General features: G+C 45.3%; 1 protein-coding gene across 2 annotated transcripts; it reads left to right on the plus strand.

Moving 5' to 3' along the window:
* Positions 1 to 1,054: 1,054 nt before the first annotated feature.
* LOC140722947 (uncharacterized) lies at positions 1,055 to 21,217 on the plus strand. Of its 2 annotated transcripts, none has more exons than XM_073037575.1 (8): positions 1,055 to 1,249; positions 5,592 to 5,657; positions 7,986 to 8,031; positions 11,816 to 11,927; positions 14,364 to 14,485; positions 15,187 to 15,335; positions 17,491 to 17,523; positions 20,867 to 21,217. In XM_073037575.1, the coding sequence occupies exons 2-8, from the start codon at positions 5,599 to 5,601 to the stop codon at positions 21,015 to 21,017; spliced, it is 672 nt and encodes a 223-aa protein (XP_072893676.1). In that variant the 5' UTR covers positions 1,055 to 1,249; positions 5,592 to 5,598; the 3' UTR covers positions 21,018 to 21,217. The 2 variants fall into 2 exon arrangements, with proteins under 2 accessions (XP_072893676.1, XP_072893677.1); XM_073037576.1 differs by having other exon boundaries at positions 1,057 to 1,249; positions 20,966 to 21,217.
* Positions 21,218 to 21,532: the final 315 nt, after the last annotated feature.

Raw genomic sequence — 21,532 nt, forward strand, 5'->3', positions numbered from 1 at the left:
ACATGATTTGAGAGGAACATGTATATTTCAAAAACAAGGGATAAGAACAAATGTAAAAAATTCATTGTATTTCAGTCAGAGGGGTGAAGCTATGGAACAGTTGTAGTGTGAATTTTTTAAAAAAAAGCATGTACCACACTTCACAAGTTTAAAATATTTAAAAATAATTTAATGAACACATATAAAATACATGATTTAAAATGAATGGGAGTAATGTAAACAAATGATACTCGGAATTGGAATTTTGTGTTAAAGATAATGATTTTTTTCTTTTGTTATGAAGATTGATGCCAAATATGTTTTTGTATAAGGAAGAGGGATAGGCGTAATAAGCTGTAGCTTCAGCCTTCACCCTTTTGGTCTGTTTTAAAGAATATCTACGTTTTTGTTGTTCTGTGAAACCATCGTTGAGACTGATGTTTTTTTTTGTTTTTTTTTTGTAGTGACCAAAATAAAATGTCAATCATTCTTTCAAAATATCTTTCAGAATCTTCGTTGTGATTAGTCGCCAGCCTCTCCGCACTAATGACCTTCCTAGTTTCATTCTGCAAGTTTTTAAACTCTTCCCAATCCTCTATCTTCCCACTAACTTTGGCTTCATTGTTTGCCGACTCTTTGCTTTTACTTATCGTGATACTACATGACAACACAGTTCTGCAGGAGGGATTCCTATATGGAGGGATGTTTACCTGAGGTCAGTCGCAGGACCTGATGCCACTGATTTTGACCTGGGGATTGACAGTTCTATCGCAGCCCAACCTACCCCGATAATACACATTAACTTGGATAAGATAGACAACAGAACAGGTAGGTGCAGCTCCCTGTCACCGCGGAAATGCGATGGTGATCAAACTGGGACTTTAACGATACAGATGCCTTTCCTCGTTTGCATAAGTGTTTCAGGTTCATCTGGAGAACCGTGAGCTGTCTCAGATACTGACGTCCCAGTAGGCAAAGTAGGAGCTGGATTCAGATGTCTGGACCGACTAATGTTTGTGATATTGAATTGGTTTCCGAGTCAAATAATGAACTTCGGTTTGCACAAGATGATGTAACATTTGCGGTTGAAGAACTTAAAATCACGAGTTGTTTTTCTTCTCCTGCATTGGCTGTTCTCTATAGCAACAGCCCGTGTCATCTCTCCATATATACAGGCTGTGGACAAGCACAGAATCAGAACAGCACGGTACACTGTCAGCCAAAGCACCAGGCGTCTCTGCAGTGGAACTGTCGTCACTGGATGAGAGAGGCAAGTAATTATTCTGTACATATCATTCTCGCTCTTGCTCTCTCTCTCTCTCTCCCTCCCTCCCCCCTCTCTCTCCCTCTCCCCTCTCCTTCTCTCTCTCTCTCTCTCTCTCTCTCTCTCTCTCTCTCTCTCTCTCTCTCTCTCTCTCTCTCTCTCTCTCTCTCTCTCTCTCTCTCTCTCAGTCTCACCATCTCCTACCTCTCTATCTCTGTTATGGCTCTTTTATCTCCCAGTTCCTCCGGTATCGGTCTTACAATATCATTTCTTTCTCTTTGTCTCTCTCTCTGTGCGTCATTCTTCCCTCTGCCTGTGTCCCCATTATCCAATACCCTGCCCCCAGCCGTCCGTTTCTGCTAAAGTACATGTATCCACCTCGATCTCTACCCTCCTATATCGTCTTCATCCCATACAAAGGGAATCTGTGTCAGACAAATCAGGAGATGTTGGCGAGGTTAAACTCGGCGGTCGGTTAATAATTACAAAACGAACAATTGGTCTACATGCATCTCTGTCATCTATGAGAAGAGAGAAATCATGGTCAGTGGTGCTCAGGTCCCAGCGACGTCAGTCCATGAACTGAGGGGTGACACTGTTCCTATTAACAACGTTTCCGACAACAGTCGCCAGAGTGAAGGTATGAGCGAAGGGCAGGGCGTGGGATGATGAAAGGGGATATGTTGTGACTGAATGAGTGTGTGGGAAGGTGGCAATGGAAAATCATGTGGATTCCTATAAGGGTATCTACTTTGCTGCAGAAGACAGAGTCATTATTAAACGGAAAAAGATTTGTTGGTGGTGATGCCCAGTTTGTGGAGCTGTACCACCATACCCAGAGACTAAAGATCACCTTATGGGAACAGTCGCTGATCCAGTCTATAGCTGGTACTTTTTCCCGGGCAGGTTGACTACAGAAGCGTCCAATTTTGCGCGTTGTTTTTGCTGATGTACCCGCTGTGTTGTGGACAGCTTTAATTTAAGATTAAACATGGTGGAAACTGGTCTCTGATCTGTGGAGAATCAGAATCAGAATCACAAAAAAATGCTTGAGGATCTTAGCAGGCCAAGCAGCATCTCTGAAAGAAGAAGCACAGTCGTAATTTCGGGCGAAACACTTCGGCAGGACTGCAGAAAATTAACAGTTGAGAAGTAGATTTAAAAGGCACCGGGTGGGAGTGCGAAACACCAGGTGTTTAGTGAAACCAGGAGCTGGGGGCGGGGAGGGGATGATGAAGTAAATAGCTTGGAAGGTGAAAGAGACAGAAGACCATAGAAGAAGAAAAAAGTGGATAAGCACCAGAGGGAAGCGATGGGCAGTCAAGGAGATATAGTGAAAGAGGGTAAAGAGATGGGAAATAGAAAGTTGGGGGGAGGTGTGGTTGGAGGGCATTACTGGACGTTTAGAAAATTGACAATCCATCCACTAGAACAAGCGGAATCGCTCACTGGCCACCGATTTTAATTCCGATTCGTATTTCCATTCCGATTTCTCCATATATGGCCTCTTCCGTTGTCGTCATGGGGTTACGCTTAGTTTAAAGGAACAACACCTTATATTTCGTTGGTATAGGTGCAACCTGACGGCACGAAAAGAGATGTCTCAATCTTCGTGTAATGCCCCACGCCCCCTCCCTTTTCACCATTTCCCATTCCCCCTCCCCCCCCCTCACCCTATCTCCTTTCCCGCCCATCGCCTCCCTCGTATTCCTCCCCCATTTTTATTTATCTTCCATGGCCGTCTGTCTGTTTCACCAAACAAACTCAACACTCCCCCTGCAGGCTTCACCTATCACCTGATGTTTCCTCTCTCTCTCTCTCTCTCTCTCTCTCTCTCTCTCTCTCTCTCTCTCTCTCTCTATCCCTCTCTCTCTCTATCCCTCTCTCTCTCTCTCTCTCTCTCTCTCTCTCTCTCTCTCTCTCTCTCTCTCTCTCTCTCTCTCTCTCTCTCTCTCTCTCTCTCCCCCTCTCGCTCTACCCCCCTCTCTTTTCCTCACACCCCACACACACCCACCTTGTAATACTGCTCCGCAGCTTTTTTTCAATCCAGTACTGTCGAAGGTTTTCGGCCGAAACGTCAACTGTATATGTTTTTTTTCATAGATGTTTTCATGTTTTCTGGTCTATTACGTTCCTCCAGCATTTTTGTGTTTCGCTCTGATTTCCGGCTTCTGCAGATTTTCTCTCGTTTGAGAATTCGGGATCATATTTACTATCGCTGACATACAGTGTCTGCAATACAGTGCAAAGACAGAAAGTTAGCAATAAGTACATTAGTATAGATAGATAGATAAATTAGATAGATAGATAGATAGATAGATAGATATGTAGCCCCCTGGTAAGTCTCAGGCTCGCTCAACTCCCTTCCGTCTAGGTGGAGCCGCCTTCAGCCCCGCCGAACTGTGTAATCTGCTTGTGTAGACGCTGTGCAATGTGCCCACCGCGCAAAATAACAGACAGTACACCATATGCGATTAAATGATTACACATTATAGATCTTATTGGAACTATGTACTTAATACAGATACAATTTTAAAGGAAAAGTAAAAGGTTCCAAACTTATCAAAGTCCAAACACTTCGTGCACAACCGCTGGAGCTGAGTTAACGAAGTCTTCTTGCCACTGTTCGATCTCCTCCGACCTACTCGATCCGCCGCCTGGGTCCGACAACGGTGGTCGACCAGATGTTCCACACGAATCTCTCCTCGTCTCCTCTCCTCGCCGAAGACCCTGAACCTCGGACTCCTGCCCGGGGTCCGTTCTGTCTCCGAGCTTACAGCATCGCGTCTCTCTCCTAAAGCCCGCTTACAGACCAACAAGAAAGAATAACATCTATCCCAATTGGTTAACAAATTAATACAAATCTCAATATCAGTAATTATAAACCAAACAAGCTGTGAGAGAAAGCACTCTCAGCAGTTAACATAACAAAGAAACATTTTTACTTTTAACATAAAAAAGAAGCCACTTTATTAGGCTTAGCAACAACATAAAAGAAGAAAGCTCTTACACTCCACCCCCCCCCCCACCAAATTTAGTCATGTCCTCATGACTTCTAAATAACTCGCCAACCCTTCCTGCAGTCACAAAAAAAAAACAATCTAGGTACAAACAGTGACGTTATTCCCGATCTGGGAATAATCTGGGGAAAAAGCATTTTTACTTCTATCATAACAAAGAAGATATTTTATTAGCCTTAGCAGCAACATAAAAGAAGAAACACCTTACAGATAGATAGATCCATAGATAGTGAAATAGACAGATAGATGGATAGATAGATAGATAGATAGATAGATAGATAGATAGACACGCACCAATGGGCAAAGTCTCAGCAGGATGTTTTCCCTGACTCAGATGTTTTGTCTCAGGGACCTGCTCCATCATCCGGCGATGTCATTGACAATCAATCTCATAATGAAGTGTATCATCGTTGACATATTCGGTACAATTTCTGCTTCTGTTCCAACTGCACAGCCTGAGACTGAAAAATTGTAAGTTGCAGTAAATAAATATTTAGGGCAGACAGGAGCTGTCGGGGGAAGAAGGGGAGAGACGTCAGATGAAGTACACTTTATTAGAACTGAGGAAGGAGAGAAACGTAAGTTGGTCAGGGCAGCTGAGAAGGTGGGAAGACGCTTTAGAAATGAAATATCTCTGCTCGGTTGAGATTTGACTGAATTGGTTTATCTCTTGTACGAGGTACACTGCAAAGCTTATTTTTACACTCTGCACCAAACTCTCTCCTTGTGTCCGACCAGTCGTACCCTCAACCCGCTCTTACACCTTTCTTACCGCGTTCGTCCACTTCCACTTAATCACTTTTCCTCTCCCGCTTATTCTCTCGCATTTCCTCCTTCCGCATCTCTCTAACAGAAACTCTGCAGGCTTTCTGTATTTTCCTGGTGCGGAGGAGTCTACCTGATGTGTTCTAAGCAATGGAGGGTATGGATAGTTCACACAGTGGGAGCGTTATCCCATGTTTCAATATGAACTAATATAGATTTAAGAGGCGGGTTGAGAGGCTCACCAGGATAGTAAAGTGACCGGAAACAACTAGGGCTCGCTCTGCTGGTGGCGAGGATGCAAACTAGACTGCGTTATGGCGGAGTGGGATGGATAGTGGTTGGATAGAGATACTCTGGCACTGCATCCTCAGTCGAGGTGAACCAACTAAAATTGTGGCATTATAGTCAATTTACGAAATCTTTATCAATACAATACACTACAATACCATACAAAGCAATACAATATAATGATACCAGAATTGCCTTGCCGGGCCGATGGACACTTTGTTGTATAACCCTGTGAATGGCAAATACTGGATAGTGACTGTTTCTGTTCCCCACAGGGTAACCATGCTGCCTGTGCTTCTGCTTGTCGCCTCGCTGGTCAGCGTGGAAGGCTTGAGCAAAGGGTGAGACGTGAGCCAAATTCCTTTCCTTCCGCCATTCCGCCACATCTGCCGCTCTATCCCGATGCCTTGTATCACTGCCCAGTGCTGCCTCACTGCCCAGTGCTGCCTCAGTGCCCAGTGCTGCCTCCGACCAGGCACTGCCTGCCTCGCCTCCCACCTTCCATCAGTTTTCCTGGACCAGCCTCCCTTCCCAAACCTGCTTCCTTTCACAATCTCCGCCTCGCCAATCCACATCGCTAAAATCCTGGTTCTCCCTGCACGGAAACTGGGGAAAGAATGACAACTGAGTACTCAGATTAAACAAGACACAAAATGCTGGTGGAACACAGCAGGCAAGGCAGCATCTATAGTGAGAAGCACTGTCGACGTTTCGGGCCGAGACCCTTCGTCAGGACTAACTGAAAGGAAAAATAGTGAGAGATTTAAAAGTAGGAGGGGGAGGGGAAAATGCGATATAATAAGAGAAGACCTGAGGGGGTGGGGTGAATCTGAGAGCCAGACGGGTGATTGGTAAAAGGGATACAGAGCTAGGGAAGAGAAAGGTTCACGGGACGGGAAGCTTAGAGAGAAATAAAGGGGAGGGGAGCACCAAAGGGAGACGGAGAACAGGCAGATTGATGGGGGGGTGAGAGAGAGAGAGAGAGAGAGAGAGAGAGAGATAAACTAAATATAACAGCGATGGGGTAAGAAGGGGAGGCGCATTAACGGAAGTTAAATAAGTCAATGTTCATGACATCAGGATGGAGGCTACCCATCCAGTATATAAGGTTGTTCCTACAACCTGAGTGTGGCTTCATCTTGACAGTAGAGGAGGCCATGGATAGACATATCAGAATGGGAATGGGACGTGGAATTAAAATGTGTGGCCACTGGGAGATCCTGCCTTTTCTGGCTTACCGAGCGTAGGTGTTCAGCGAAACGGTCTCCCAGTCTACGTCGGGTCTCACCGATATATAAAAGGCCACACCGGGAGAACCGGACGCAGTATACCACACCAGCCGACTCACAGGTGAAGTGTCGCCTCACCTTGAAAGACTGTCTGGGGCCCTGAATGGTGGCGAGGGAGGAAGTGTAAGGGCAGGTGTAGCACTTGTTCCGCTTGTAAGGATAAGTGCCAGGAGGGAGTTCCGTGGGAAAGGATGGGGGGAATGAATGAACAAGGAAGTCGCGTAGGGAGAGATCCCTGCGAAAAGCAGAAGGGGGGGGGGTGAATATGTGCTTGGTAGTGGGATCCCGTCGGAGGTCGCGGAAACTACGGAGAATTATACGTTGGATCCGGAGGTTGGTGGGGTGGTAGGTGAGGACAAGGGGAACCCCATCCTGAGTGCTGTGGTGGGCGGATGGGGTGAGGGCAGATGTGCGGGAAATGGGAGAACCTACGCTCCGTCCGCCAGAGAAAGGAGGATATGACAGAGGCCACACATCTTAATTCCACCCCCCATTCCCATTCTGATATATCTATCCATGGCCTCCTCCACTGTCATGATAAAGCCACACTCAGGTTGGAGGAACAACACCTTATATACCGGCTGGGTAGCCTCCAACCTGATGGCATGAACATCGACTTTTCTGACTTCCGTTAATGCCCCTCCCCGTTTTACCCCATCCTTGATATATTTAGTTTTCTTTTCTCTCTGCCTGTTCTGCATCTCTCTCTGGTGCTCCCCTCCCCCTTTCTTCCTCCCTAGACCTCCCGTCCCATGATCCTTTCCCTTCTCTAGCTCTAGTTCTTTTGCCAATCACCCGTCTGTCTCTCAGCTTCACCCCACCGCCTCCGGTCTTCATCTATCATTTCGCATTTTCCCCTCCCCCTCCTACTTTCAAATCTCTTACTATCTTTCCTTTCAGTTGGTCCTGAAGAAGGGTCTCGGCCCGAAACATCGACAGCTCTTCTCCCTATAGATGCTGTCTGTCCTGTTGCGTCCCACCAGCATTTTGTGTGTGTTGCTTGAATTTCCAGCACCTGCAGATTTCCTCGTGTTTGCTACTCGGAATAAAAACATTTGTACCGAGTCAAATTAGTAACCGTAGACATTCGGCAACATACCATATGAGAGCCTCGAACCGAGCTCCTTTAACAATATACAATCGCGCTCCCCTCTCCAACACGGCGTCCTTCTGCAAACCAGCCTCCCACCAGATAACATCCCCCATGTTTAACGCACGGCTCTCTCAATGTCGTAACTTGTTACACTGTCGCATTTGATCTGAGAGCCCTTCTCTTCTGATGGCACACATCAAAGAATCCACTGTTTTGTGGAAAGTGTGGGATGCTTGTTTGAATTGTCTATTGAGTTTCTGATTCTCTCATTGTGTTTTTGCTTCCAGTCCTTGCTGGAGATATGATGTCCTCTGTACCACTGCGGATTATCAGGTATTGTGATCGCTGACTATTACTTTTCTCCTCCTCCTTCCACCGGACGTCCCGTCTCTCCTTCAGCCACATCCGTTCTCCCGAGACCCTCCCTGTCACAGGTCATTGTTCACTGTTGACACTTGAGCCTCTAATTACCCGACACCGCTACGTGCAGATTCCCATCCACGCCATTATTCCTCAGGCCGTAGGGACGAATTGTCTCCGCTCCTCCGTCATTGGTTTTGAACCCTGGAATTGCTTATCCGTCAGCACCGGGGAGTCAGACGCAGCTTGAGAACAGCAGCCAGCTGACTACCCACCATGGCCCCACTTCACCCAGGGAGGGAGGGTGAAGAGTAAATTAAGGACTATAAGAAAGATGTGTCATTTGGAGAGAGTACGAAGAAGCTTTACCAGGACGTTTATTGAATTAGTGGGTCCGTGTTCTAGTAGGAATTTGCGCGCATTCGGAATGCTTTCGTTGCAGGAGCGGTAGCTGAGCGAAGTCATTATTGGTTGAAAAGTTTTAGAAGTAACGCTGACGTGTTTCACGTGAGAGGCGGTAATAATAAAAAGTATGCAGGAGGCCGTCAATTGTGAGGTTTTTTTTTTGTCTGTCGGTGGAAGGGCTTCAAATACAACATGCTGAGACTACAAAACTTCTATGCGTATGTCAGAATAATAGGTAAGAATAACAGGTGTAGAGAAACTTGGTTTTCAAAAGTTATTGAAGCCTTGATTAAGAAAAAGAAAAAAAAGGTACGTCACAAGTATAGCCAGGTAAGAACCAATGAGGTGATTATGGGGTACAGGAATTGCTAGATAACTCTTGAGAAAGGATTCAGGAGGGCTAAACGAAGGCATAACGAGTAGGAATGGTGAACCCTAAGCAATTATACAGAAATGTTAAGAACAAAGGGATTGCCAAGGACCCAAATTTGCCTGCCTGGAAGATTAGAATCCACGTGTAGAGCCAAAACAGACGGGGGAGATCTTAAGTACCTTTTTATGCATTTGTTTTTCCTAAAGATTTGCACACGGATTCTTTGGAAGTGAAGCCAAGCGGCAGAAACGTCATATCCTGAGGCTTACCAGACTGGAATAATACCCAGGACCTAACAATGTGTTGTCTCGGACGCCACAGGCAGCCAACTCAGATATTGCTTGCGCCTGAGCAGAAACATTTCAAACATCCTTTGCAATTGGAGATATACCAGAGGATGAGAGGATAACCAATGTTATTCCGCTGTTTCTAAGGCTTCAAGCATAAAGCACGAAATTATAGGCCGGAATTTCTGACATCAGTTGAGGAAACGTTACTGGAGATTATTCTAAGGGACCTGATGTAGAAGTATTTGGATAGACGTTGACTAATTAAGTACCATCGGCATGGGCTCGTGAGTGGTAGCTTATTTCTAACCATTTTTTAGAGTTTTTTGAGGAAGTTATCTGGAAAATAAATGGATGAAGGCAAGGCGTTGTGGGAGAAACCAGGTAGAGGCTGTAGTTGGTTGTCTCTCAGACTGGGGCCGGGGAGTATCGATGTGTTATAGACTGTGCTGTGTTCTTTGTTGTTTTCTTTCATCTATATCAGCGCGACCGATGATAATGTGGTTAACTGGATCAGCAAAATATCGATGACACCAAGTCTGGGGGTGTAATGGACAGCGGGGAAGACTGTCTTGGCTTCCAGTGGGATATGTACCAGCTGGCAAAATCGCCTAAAATATGGCAGGTAGAACATAATGCAGACAAGTTCGAGGCTTTACACTTTGGCAGGACTAAACACACGTCAGGACACTGAAGAATGTGGTAGAGCAAAGTGATCTGGAATACGGTCCATAGTTCGTTGAAATGTCGTCATGTGCAGATACGGTCGTAGAAAACTCGTTCAGCATGTTGGCCTTCATTAATCAATGTATTGAGTGCTGGAGATGAGATGTTTAGTTGAACATGTTTCAGACGTTGTTTAAGCCCAAATCTAGAGTATTGTCAGCTGTTGTGGTCACCTTCATAAAGGAAAGATGTAATTAAGATTGAAACATTACAGTGAAAATTTACAAAGATATTGCCGCGACCAGAACATCTGCATTACAAGGAAATATTGTAAAAAGTTTCAGCAGTATTTCTTAAAAGATTGAGAGTGGTTTTGAACGATGTTTACAATTTTACGAGTGGAGTACTTTTTCCACTGGGGTTGAGTGGGACTAAAACCAGCATCCTGGGTCCAGTGTGAAAGTTGAAAAGTTTAAAAGGAACATGAGGAAATACCTCTTCACTCAGAAGATCATGAGAGTGTGTAATGAGCGACCCGCACAAGTGAGGCATGCGAACTAGATTTGATCGTTTAAGCGAAGATTAGATCATTACATGGATGATGAGGTATGTAAGTCTTTGGTCTCGGTGCAGATCGACTGCAGTAACAGTTCAACTGGTCACTGCATGGATTAGATGTGCTGACGGGTTTGTGTTGTACTTCCCTATGTCTCCATGGGATTTTACGGACAAGGTTTTTCACCCCAAGTGCGCTGAATGCTTCGAGCGTGCGACCTGTGTTGTTAGACCATAAGGCCATAAAATATAGCGGTAGAAATACGCCATTAGGCCCATATAGACTGCTCCGCCATTCAAACGTGGGCTGATCCAATTCTTCCCTTCATCCCCACTCCCCTGCTTTCACCCTATACCCTTTGATGCGCTGACTAATCAGGAACGTATTTATCTCTGCCTTAAATACACCCAATGACTTTGCCTCCAAAGCCGCTTGTGGCAAGCTACTCTACAGATTTACCACCCTATGACTAAAGTAATTCCTCCGCATTTCAGTTTTAAAAGGACGATCTTCAATTCTGAAGTCGGAGCAAATTGTCTTCGAACCCTCTACCACGGGAAATAACTTTGCCAAATCTACTCTGTTCAGGCATTTTAACATCCTAAATGTTTCTAGGAGATCCCCCTTCATTCTCCTGAACTGCAGGGAATACAGCCCAAGAGCTGCGAGACTTTTTTAATACAGTATCCCTTTCAACCTTTTCATTTTAGTGGAAACAGTTACATTAGAGATTTTTTCCCAGGCATTTAGATAGACACCTGAAGGAAAATGTTAGAGTATGGACAACGTGAAGAGAGAGGGACATATTTTAGTTAGCCAGTTGATTACGATTTTAATTGACTCGGCACAGTGTTGTAGGCCGAAGGGCCTGTTCCTCTACTTCTCTATGTTCCCTGTTCTATGTTTGATTTGTCACAGCTACCTTGTTACAGACAGGAAATCCGTCGTTGTCATTTGCGCCCAACACAGTCTGAGGATGTGCTGCGGTAGTTCGCCAGGATTGGCACACTTCGGGTGCCAACGTATCTTCCCACCAATGACTCTCCATGACCAATACGTCCTTGTAATATGGGAGGATACCAGAGCACCCGGAGGAAACCCATGCAATCACGGGGAGAACGGAAAATTCTTTACAGCCGAGAATGATGATGTGGACGGCGGGGAATTGAACCCATTTGCGAGTGCTATAAAACCCTACGTTGGTTGTTCAAATACGCTGCCACCCTGCCAGGGTACCTTCGGACCACGAAGGAACTATTGATATATGTGCGCATTACTGAGTGTATCTGTTCAGAGGAACTTCTGCTACTTTAAGCCCTTAAGCTGCTCAGGGTCATGACATTCTGTATGTTGCTATGCTCATATCGTTTCGCCTCGCCGTAAGCAGGACTTCCTCCTCAACTCTGAAACGCACATCACCGAACCCCTCTTACAAATCCGTACAGTAAGAACTCCATCCTCTGTCAACAGTTCCGCCGTTACAATGAATCGGTCTGGGTTGGAATACACATCAGCCAGGTGTTCTTTCACGGAGCTGAAACGATACCGCTGTACCGCTATTTCAAACAGCAAAATTCGGAAGGTAGGAGTACGCCCAATTTTGATGGTATCAGAAAGAATCTGTCGTCTGTCAACTGGGACAGGCTGTTTCAGACACTTATGTATTTGTTAAGTTGGAGGCTTTGAAAATTGTCGTTATGAGAGTACAATGCTTGTATGTAAAAGGTAAAAATTACAAGTGTAGAAAACCGTGGTTATCTAGAGATGTGGAGAACTGGAGATGTGTATCACGTATAAGCAGGTAGGAACAACATATGTATTTATGGAGTAACCCTAATGCAATGGAACACATAAAAAGGAATTAGGAGCGCCAAAGGAAGGCATGAGTTTTCCCCAAAAGACAAGGGGAATGATCGGGGATAGTACATATATGTTAAGAACAAAAGCATTGCAAAGGACAAAAATTATTCCTCTGGAAAAACTGAATGGTATTCCATGTGTTTAGTCAAAAGAAGTGGGGAGGTCATAAATGATTTTTCTTTTTCATCTGTATTTAGTCAGTAGACCGCTACAGAGTCTATAGCACAGAGGCAAAGCGGCAACATCTTCACAGAGGAGGACGTGTTTGTTGCCCTGTCGCAACTTAGGGATGCAAGTGGAAACATCACCGGCGTGTTAAAAGTGATAGTCAGCAGTATGTGATGCATCAGAGGACTGGAGTATAGGTAATGTTGTTGCTGTAATCATGAAGCAGGAAACTATCGGGCGGTCACCCGGGTACTAATAGTGGCAAAATTAGTTGAAGGTATTCTAATCAAATGGATACATAAGTATCTCTTTTAACATGGATGAGGATTAATCAGCTTAGCTTCCTGCCTATACATTATTGAGGCCGTTGCCACTAAAGTTGATGAAAGCAAGGCTATGGACATTGTATACATGGATTTCAGTATTCCAGTTGAGAAGGTCCCGCGTGGGCGTTTGGACAAGAAGTTTTGATGCATTCAAGATTAGGTAGTAATTTGAATTAGACACTGGCTTTGCGGAGCAGCGAAGTACATTGTTGCCTCTCTGGCTGGAGACCTGTGACTAGTAGAGAGCCGTAGGGATTGATGCCGTTTCCGTTGTTGTTTGCCATCTATCTAAGGGATCTGAATGATAATGTGGTTAACTCGATTAGTAAAATTCAGGGACCGCACTAAGATCGGGAATGTAGTCGACAGTGAGGAATACTGTCATGGCCTGCAGCGGGGTTTGGGCGAGCTGGAAATTGTGCTTAAAACCGCAGATGGAACTTAATTCAGTCAAGTGCGAGATTTGCAACTTCGGTCGGACCAGCCATGGTAGATCTTAAACAGTGAAAGACAGGGCACTGAGGAGTGCGGCAGAGCAAAGGCATCTGGGAATACAGGTCCATAATTGACTGAAAATAACGTCACAGGTTGATTGGGTCGTAATAAAAGATGTTTGTAGATTAGTCCTAAATAAAAATATTGAGTAAAGGAGATGCGAAGTTATGGTTAAGTTGCCAAAACTGAGAAATAAAAAGTTTGCAAGAGAACAGAAGAATTTTTATCGGGAATTCCTGGGTCTTAAGGACCTTAGCTATAAGAGAATATTGAATTGGTTAGGACTTTACTTTCTGGAATACAGAATATTTAGAGGAAATTTCACAGAGGTTTAATAATTATGATGGGTATAGATAGGTTGAACCATTCAGGCGTTTTCCACTGAGGCTAGGTGGGAATGCAAGCAGAGGTTAAGAGTGAAAGGTGAAAAGTTTGAGGGGATCCGTCTTAACTCAAAAGTTGTGGCAACGTTTAAAGACCTGGCAGCAAATATTGGTGCATGCGAGCTCGTCTTCAAAGTTTAAGCGAAGTTTGGATACTAACATAGATGGGGGAGTATGAAGGGTTTGGGATGGTGACCGAAGGAATCGGGCACTTTAACTCGTTCAGCATGGAGCAGATAGGCCGAATGGCCTGTTTCTGTGCTGTTCTCTTCTATAACTCGATGACTCCATGACTCAGAATGAACTGGATGAGGCAGTGTAAATTGGAATATTAAGCTTACAGATGACAAGAAGCTTTGCTGACTTGGAGATAATGTGGAGTATTGCTGTAGGCTGCAGCAGGACAGAGACAGGATGTGGCGGTAGGCTAATAAAGAGTAGGTGTTGTTCAACCCCGACAAGAGTGAAGTTAGATTGTAGAAGGAAATCTGGGATCCGCACCAGAGATCCATTAAACCTGCAGCAGAAATTGACATGGTTATTGAGAACGTGTGTGGTATGTTGCCCGGGGTGGTGTCAGAGGCAGGCACAATAGATCACTTAAGAAACTCCTTGATTAGCATATGGAATTCTGTGTGGGAGTGAAGATTCAGATTGATCTTAAAATAGCTTGTAATGTAGTTACAACACCGCGGAATGTAGGGTTTGTATTGAAACTAACGCTTTAGTATATTAGTGTTTCCAAAGACATGTATTAAGGATTATAATATTCTACAACACTTTTAGGGATGGAGATCCAATGGACTGGACAAGTTCTCGTTTCATTCACCGAGCATGGAAGGGCTGCAATCTACTTCATGCTTCCCCAAGAGCTCTGGGACAATCCTCCAACAGCAACCGACCCACGAGTGAGTACCAGCTGAAAGCGGACAATACATTGTATTGTGTCTGACCCCCATCCCCCTCAATCTCTAGAGAGGCAGGTGTTCAGGAAGGAGTCCTGCAGAATCGTCTGAATGTAGCTTCTTATCAGCATCTGAAATCAGACACAAGTACTTGACCAGGAGGGAAAACTGGAGGTGGTTCAGGTGTTTGAGATTAAGTCCCAGAGATCTGTCAGCACCGAATAATGTCAATGTTTTCCAGGAGGGTATGGAATTCGGCACCTCAAGACGCTTTTGCTGTCCAATATGAAGGAAGAGTTTGGGGTTACTTAAATGCACACGGTGCAAAAGGACGAACATAGCATGATTATCTTAACGGGAAATTATGCCTGACAAATATGCAGGTATTCTCTGAGGAAACGACAGGCCGGTCTGAAAAAAGGCGAGGAAGTGTGATAAATCAGTGTGTCTGAATCTGAACCTGAGGTAGATACAGTGAGTCATGGTGGGTGCGTTTCTAACCGATTGTTTCTGTTCCGGGATACTGAAGGGAGAGGAGGTGTAGGGGGAAGTATCGCGGGTCCGGAATCTGGGCGGTGAGTGGAACTGCAAAGTGATCTCAGATATGAGTTGACAACTGATTGAATGGAAGAACAGGGTGAAAAGCGGGGGGCTGGTGAATCGGAATTTCCCTGTTGCCATATTACGCTGTTTGCATCTCTCAGGTGTTCGTCACTCGTTTACCAAAGATGGATGTGTTCGCCAGGAAAAGCCGTCTGTTTCGCTTTTCCGACGTAGGTGATTTCAACCGCACGCTCACTGCGCAGAATGTCCATGTCAACAATTCCTACTTCTTCGTGTATTCCTTCTTCAAGTAGGTCATACAGCGACACGTTTATTTAGGTTTTTCTACGATCAGTGGCCAACGGGCTTTCCCAGAATGTACTGGGACAGCTCGCAAGATTTCGCTATGTTTCCGGAGCTAACATATCATATGTACAGCTTCCTCATCAGAACCCACAGTTTCCCAATATCCAATGACAGCAGCATGCCTCCACACAGGACAACCCCACTCCCGTGGTGTGAGGAACACTTACTCCGAGGGTGAATCCATCACTCTCACCACGTCACCAATAGCAAATATCTTAACCCCATGCAGATACAGTACTGGAAAGTGAAACACGAGATTTCACCCAGGTTAACCAACAACCACTGTTCCCTCTCCCAATCCCTCTCCCGGGCAAAAGATCTGAATTTCATTGCTGGTGCTCCGAGACAACGGAGAGCATAAAGCAGAGCCACCATGTAGTGTCCCGTTTTGGATGTCCAGACACAGTTAGTCAGCATCTTTGTCCCACCTTCCTGCAAAGTCACTTCATGCACTGTCAGATTCAGACTATTATCACTGTCCCATCTAAAGACAACACCTCGCATGAAGGCACCATGAATCCCCGTGTTGTGCGAGGCGGCATTGTGTACGTCCTGCTGAGCGAGCAGTGAACCATGTCTCTGGGTTTACCTCGCTGCACACGACTGAAGCTTCTTCAGATTCTGGCGCCAAAAAACAATCAGCGGCCAAAGGCTCGGAATTGGCGAGTAAATGCATGAGGAAGATTGTCTCTGTGAGCGAGGCGATAAATAAATCAGAGGCAATGTATCATTAGGGTGCTCACGCTGACAGAGGGGTGGAATCTCTCCCGTGGTGAACCCCATCTCCTCACGCTGCTCTTTCAAAGGGAAGGGACCGTTTGAACGACTGTCCTCGTCTCTAAAAGTGAATGGCTGAATGCTGTTCGATCACAGAGCCCTGTAATAAATTCTTAAGCTTTTCAAATTTTCCGGACAGATTTCTCAGTCAAGATCTCCCCTGTACAAATCACTGCTGGCCTGAGACTGTTTTATCACAAGATACTCCAAAGTTTCACCCTCAATAAATACTCAAAAATCTCATCAGCGGGTAGCGGTACGCGGACGATTTATAATTAGTTTTCGATAAGATAAAGAGATGTGGGAGAAGTATTGAACCATTTGGCCCATCGAGACTCTCCACCATGTTATCTTGCCTCATTTGTTATCCCGCTCGCCTCATTTCTCCTGTTTTAATCTCTGTTACCTTTACGAATCAAAAGCCGATCAAACTCCACCTTAAATAAAATCACAAACATGGCCTCCACATCCATGGCAATGAATTCTTCAAATCCAGCATCTTCTGATCCTCATGTGCTGTGCTGTACTACAGCATGTTCTATTAAGGTGGGGGTTATATGGGAGGCAGGTTTTAAGAGTCGACAACAACATTGCGGCCGAAGGGCCTGCACTGTTCTGTACTATTCTATCTTCTATGTTCCAGCGAAAGGAATTCTTCATCCTCTCTTAGGCTACGCACTCTGGTCCAATCCCCAATTCCCCATAGGAAACGTCCTCTCTCCAGCTACTCTAACCAGGCCGTTCAATGGTCCATGACTTTCCAGCTCATTCTTCAAAACTACATCTATCGTTGAGCTGAGAGTCTCTCGCTAATTTTATACCTTCATCTTATCCTTGAAACAGTCTGTAGCTTTAGGTAAAAGAGTGTAAATGGATGTGGAATGTTCTGTGTGCGAGCGGGACGGTAAATGAACCAGAGCCGCTGCAGAATCGGTTGGGTGTCCATCCCTACGGAATGGTGGGAAAGCTCTGGCGCTGTCAGATAGAAGGATCGCTTATCACACTGCTCCTCCAAGCGGTGAAACGGTGCGAAAGGCTACACTGTGTGTCCCGAGGGAGAAGCTCGGTCAGTGTTCCAGAGAACTCTCCGGTTCAGGCATCAATAGAGGGAAGGAATTTGGTGGGTTTGTTGTATTTGATGTTCACTTCTAAGGGCTCAGTGTGTCCAGAGGGAAGGTGGGCTGGTATCCCGGTGCTGCCGCTGAGCATCTTTGGAAGGGTTCAGGCGTCGGGTGGCAGTGATAAGGGAAGAGCTGGTCACAGTTAACTGGTTGATGTACGGTCTCTAATTCTTTATTTGTTTTTTCTACAACCACGATTAGGAAGTCAGTGGAGTTCGGACATTTGTCGCAAGGGTAAGTGCAGGGGAATGTTGTGACTGTGATCGGGTCAGTTAATGAATCAGAGACGCTGCGGTGTCAGGTGGGTTCTCCCGCTGACGGTCGGTCAGGAACAGAAAATATAGAACACTAGACTTCTATGTTCGCCCTTTATCCTTGATTGTTGCCGATTCAAGACCTTCATTCCTACAGAGCCGGCCTTTTTTTTTCTAATATCCATGTGTCTAAGCGTTTCTTAAATGTACCTGATAGATGTGTCTCTTACCGGACTCCTGACACCGCGTTCTACACACCCACCATTATGTGCAAATACATACGCCAGGCAGCCCCTATACCTCCGTCTAAATACTTTAAAATTCTATCTCCTGATAGCTATTTCCACACTGGGAAAAATGTCTTTTGCCATCCACATGACCTATGCCGTTTATCTTGTACAACCCTATGCAGTCGCCTTTCACCCACTTCGCTCTAAAAGGAAAAGCCACAGCTCGCTAAACCTATCCTCATATGAATATCCCTCTAGTCTCGGCAGCATACTGGTAAATCTCAGTTTTTCAGCTTCGAAAGCTGTTACATACTTCCTGTAATGAGGCGACCAGAATTGAGCACAATATCCCAAGTTTAAATGAGCGGCAACATTACTCGCGGCTTTGAACTCAACCCCTCGACGACTGAGGCAAACATCTCATACAGTTTCATAACAACCTGTTCAACTTGCGTGTCAACTGTGATGAGTCTATGAGCGTGAAACTAAAGATGACTCTGTTCTTGCACACTGATAATGAACCTGTCATTTGCATTCAAATTCGTCTTTGCAAAGTGTATCACATCACACTTTTCCGCATCGAGCGTAGAGTTGCCAATTCTCAGCCCAACTTTGCATTCCTCATTGCCCTGCTGTAAACTGCATCACAATCCACACTATCCCGAAATGTCATCTGGAAACGGAACAGCCTAATCACCCGCTTCCCGAACAGATTTCTGCGGAACACCACTGGTCACGGACCTCCAAGCGAAATACCCTCCACCTGTTACCACACACTGTTTTCTGTGGGTAAGCTAGTTGTATCTACAGTAGCCACGTTTGTCTGCCGCCCATAGCTCAGAAAGTTTTCCTAAAATCTTCATCAGTATGCTTTGTATAACAATTAAGAACTTGATTCCGTTCCTGAGACATGTCCTGCCCCTCTCACAGCCATGATCAGACTATCGTTCATCAACTGTCCAGAAGTACTGTCGAAATATATCCTCCAACAGTTTGATCGCACGTACGTTGGACCTACTGGTCTGTAATTCCCAGCGTTTTCCCTGTTTCTTACCTTGCCCAAACGAATAACAGCTGGCAACGTCCAATCCTCTGATACTATTGCAATAGCCAGATGACACAGACAGGTCATTACCAAAGGCGCAGCAGTATCTTCCGTCCCTTCCTGTAGAAAACTGGGATACATCCCCTCCGGCAATAGGAATGTTCTCGAAAATTTCAGCTCATCCTCTTTCTAAACATTGATATGTTCAAGCATATCAGCCTCTTCTACATCATGCTCACATTTGAAAAATTCCCTCTCAATTGTGAACACTGAAAGAAAATATACATTAAGGACCTTCACTACCTGGGCCGACCTCAGGCGCATATTTCCTCTGTTTTTCCTGATCGGTCCTACGCAGTCATCCGTCTGATCTTCACATAGGTGTAAATGGCCTTTGGGTTTCTAAGCTCCTGCCTGGCTAACTTGTAGTTCATTTGAAACCTCTCTGATCCCTGCTTCCTAAATCTTAAGTCTGCTTCTTCCTCTCTCTGGACTATCTCTTATCAACCATGACTCCTTTACTCTACCAGCGCCGACCTTGTTTCAATGGGACAAACCTATCCAGAAGAACATGCTAGCTCTTCCTTAAAAAAAAATTCCACAGTTCAGTTGTGCATTACCCTGTGTATATCTCTTCCCAATTTACGTTTCCAACTTCCTGACTAAAAGCATCATAATTCGCTCTCCCACCAATCAACTGATTTATAATACCATCTCTTCCTATCGTCATTCAATGCCAGGGTAAAGAATAGGAGTTGTGTTCACCGTCTGTGATAGGAGGACTGGCAGTATCGCATCGGGAAATATGGCAGGTGACCTGGTTCATTGGTCTAATATGGCGTTTCCTTCTGATACACAGCCACTAATGAGTCAGAAACCATTTACGGGTTCCTCGACCAGATTCTGCCAATCTAAACCTTTTTCTCGAAAGAGGTTCCAATCAATATAAGGGAAGTTAATGCCACAATAATAAACGTCTTTATGCTTACATATTTCCGAAATCAATCTCCTGAATTGTTCCTCGGTCGTTATTTGGCTATTTAACTGGTCCGTCTACTTCATACTTCCAATAGCATATCTACTCTTCCGGATTCAGCCTCCATCCACATTGACTCACTGAATGATCCGATCACGACTCCTATATTTGTGCTGCTGTGAGATTATCCGACTCTTGCACTTTTCCCCCAGTCCCGTTTGAAACATAGAAACACTGGAACATCCAGAAGCGATTCCTGCCCTTGTAACAACAAAGCCTCAGTTACGGCCATAACTCCGTAGTTCCATGTACTGAGCTGCTCTCGAAATACAGCTCCCTTGTTCCCACACTTCTCGCATTAAAATAGGCGCAGTACAATCCAACCTACTGTCTGTAGGTTCACCGCCTCTCCTTCCTCACAATGCCACTGTTTTTTTCCTCTGACATATCCCATTCCCCTCCCGAATTATGTTTCCGTTCCCCGCCACCTTTATCAAACCTGTCTGCAAGATTTCCCTCCAGTACATGAGGCGAAGTAGTTACTGAAGCGGGTTTTGGGATACAGGATCCACCTCTATTTGGAAAGGTTGGAGTGATTAGGCATAGCCAGGGTGTCTTTGTAGAAGGAAAATCACGTTCCATAAATTTGATCAGGTGTTTTGAACAGATAAACAAGAGGTCTGACACGGTCCCAAATTGTAAGATAGCTGAAAGGTGACATACAATGGATCCCTCCGGATAAATGTAGGTGGATCGATGGGATTGGAGACACAGACAGAGAGATGGTGAAGATGTCTGACCCGTTGCCCTGCAGCTGTAAAATCATTGGCACCCAGAGTTGGGAGGTCAACTTACAACTGTTCATCATGTTGTTTAGACTTCACCTGCAGGGTTGTGTACACCTGTGGTCACTACAATATTGAAGGGATGTGATTTTGCTTGTGAGGGCGGAAACAAAGAATCCCATGAGCGTAGGAAGTCAGACTACAGACACGGGAGTTTCTAGCTTAGAAAATTCTAGCAATAAGTCACCCGTTGCTTCTGTGACGCCGCTGTTTTTTTTTCTTTGTAGTGGGACCGGTTTAATGATGAAGAGAACAATACTTTCAGTAAAGAGACTGCTCTTCCACACTCAGGAACATTTTCCTCAACTCTCTGTTATATCTTTCAGTGATGAGATATGGTTCGTTTCCACCGGCGGATTCTACTGCCCCGCCCAGTGAGGCCAACGAGGACGCTTTGGATCCTCCGCTTGCTTCCTGTTAAACACCACTTTCTACATGCTCTCCACTGTTAATTCACTCCCAACACCGCCACTCAGTAATCTCAGCACTGGCCTGTTCACCCGTGGGGTAATGCCAGACATCGAATACCCGTGACCAACCCGTGTGGGATCATCACCTACTCTCACAGGGGCCGCAGAGTGGCTTAATTGGGCCACAGTTGCCAACGTCCCAGAACTATCTGAACTTTGTAATGCGATGTGGCCCAGAAATGATATTACCTTGTCGGCCTGGTTCGATTTGTCACGATTACCAGACAGATTGGACGTTTCCTAGGATCTCTTTCATTCCGGGCGTAACAGTAGGATAGAGAACACGTCAAAAACAGCGAGGAATCCCAGACTGACGTTTGAGGTTCGAGTGGATGTCTGTGTCTTTTATGCGAGTGTACGGCGGAAAGTCAAGAGACACGGGCCACTTTTGTCGGACCGCACGGGTTTACGGCACCAGAGCTG

Source organism: Hemitrygon akajei, unplaced genomic scaffold (assembly GCF_048418815.1).
Source record: "Hemitrygon akajei unplaced genomic scaffold, sHemAka1.3 Scf000094, whole genome shotgun sequence".
Taxonomy (NCBI): domain Eukaryota; kingdom Metazoa; phylum Chordata; class Chondrichthyes; order Myliobatiformes; family Dasyatidae; genus Hemitrygon; species Hemitrygon akajei.

What these genes read in the sequence shown, in the direction of transcription:
- LOC140722947 (XM_073037575.1), top strand. Translation starts at nt 5,599, where the DNA reads ATGCTGCCTGTGCTTCTGCTTGTCGCCTCGCTGGTCAGCGTGGAAGGC. An exon ending in CAAACAGCAAAATTCGGAAG is followed by an intron (nt 11,928 to 14,363) that starts GTAGGAGTACGC and finishes CAACACTTTTAG; the next exon opens with GGATGGAGATCCAATGGACT. An exon ending in CAACAGCAACCGACCCACGA is followed by an intron (nt 14,486 to 15,186) that starts GTGAGTACCAGC and finishes TGCATCTCTCAG; the next exon opens with GTGTTCGTCACTCGTTTACC.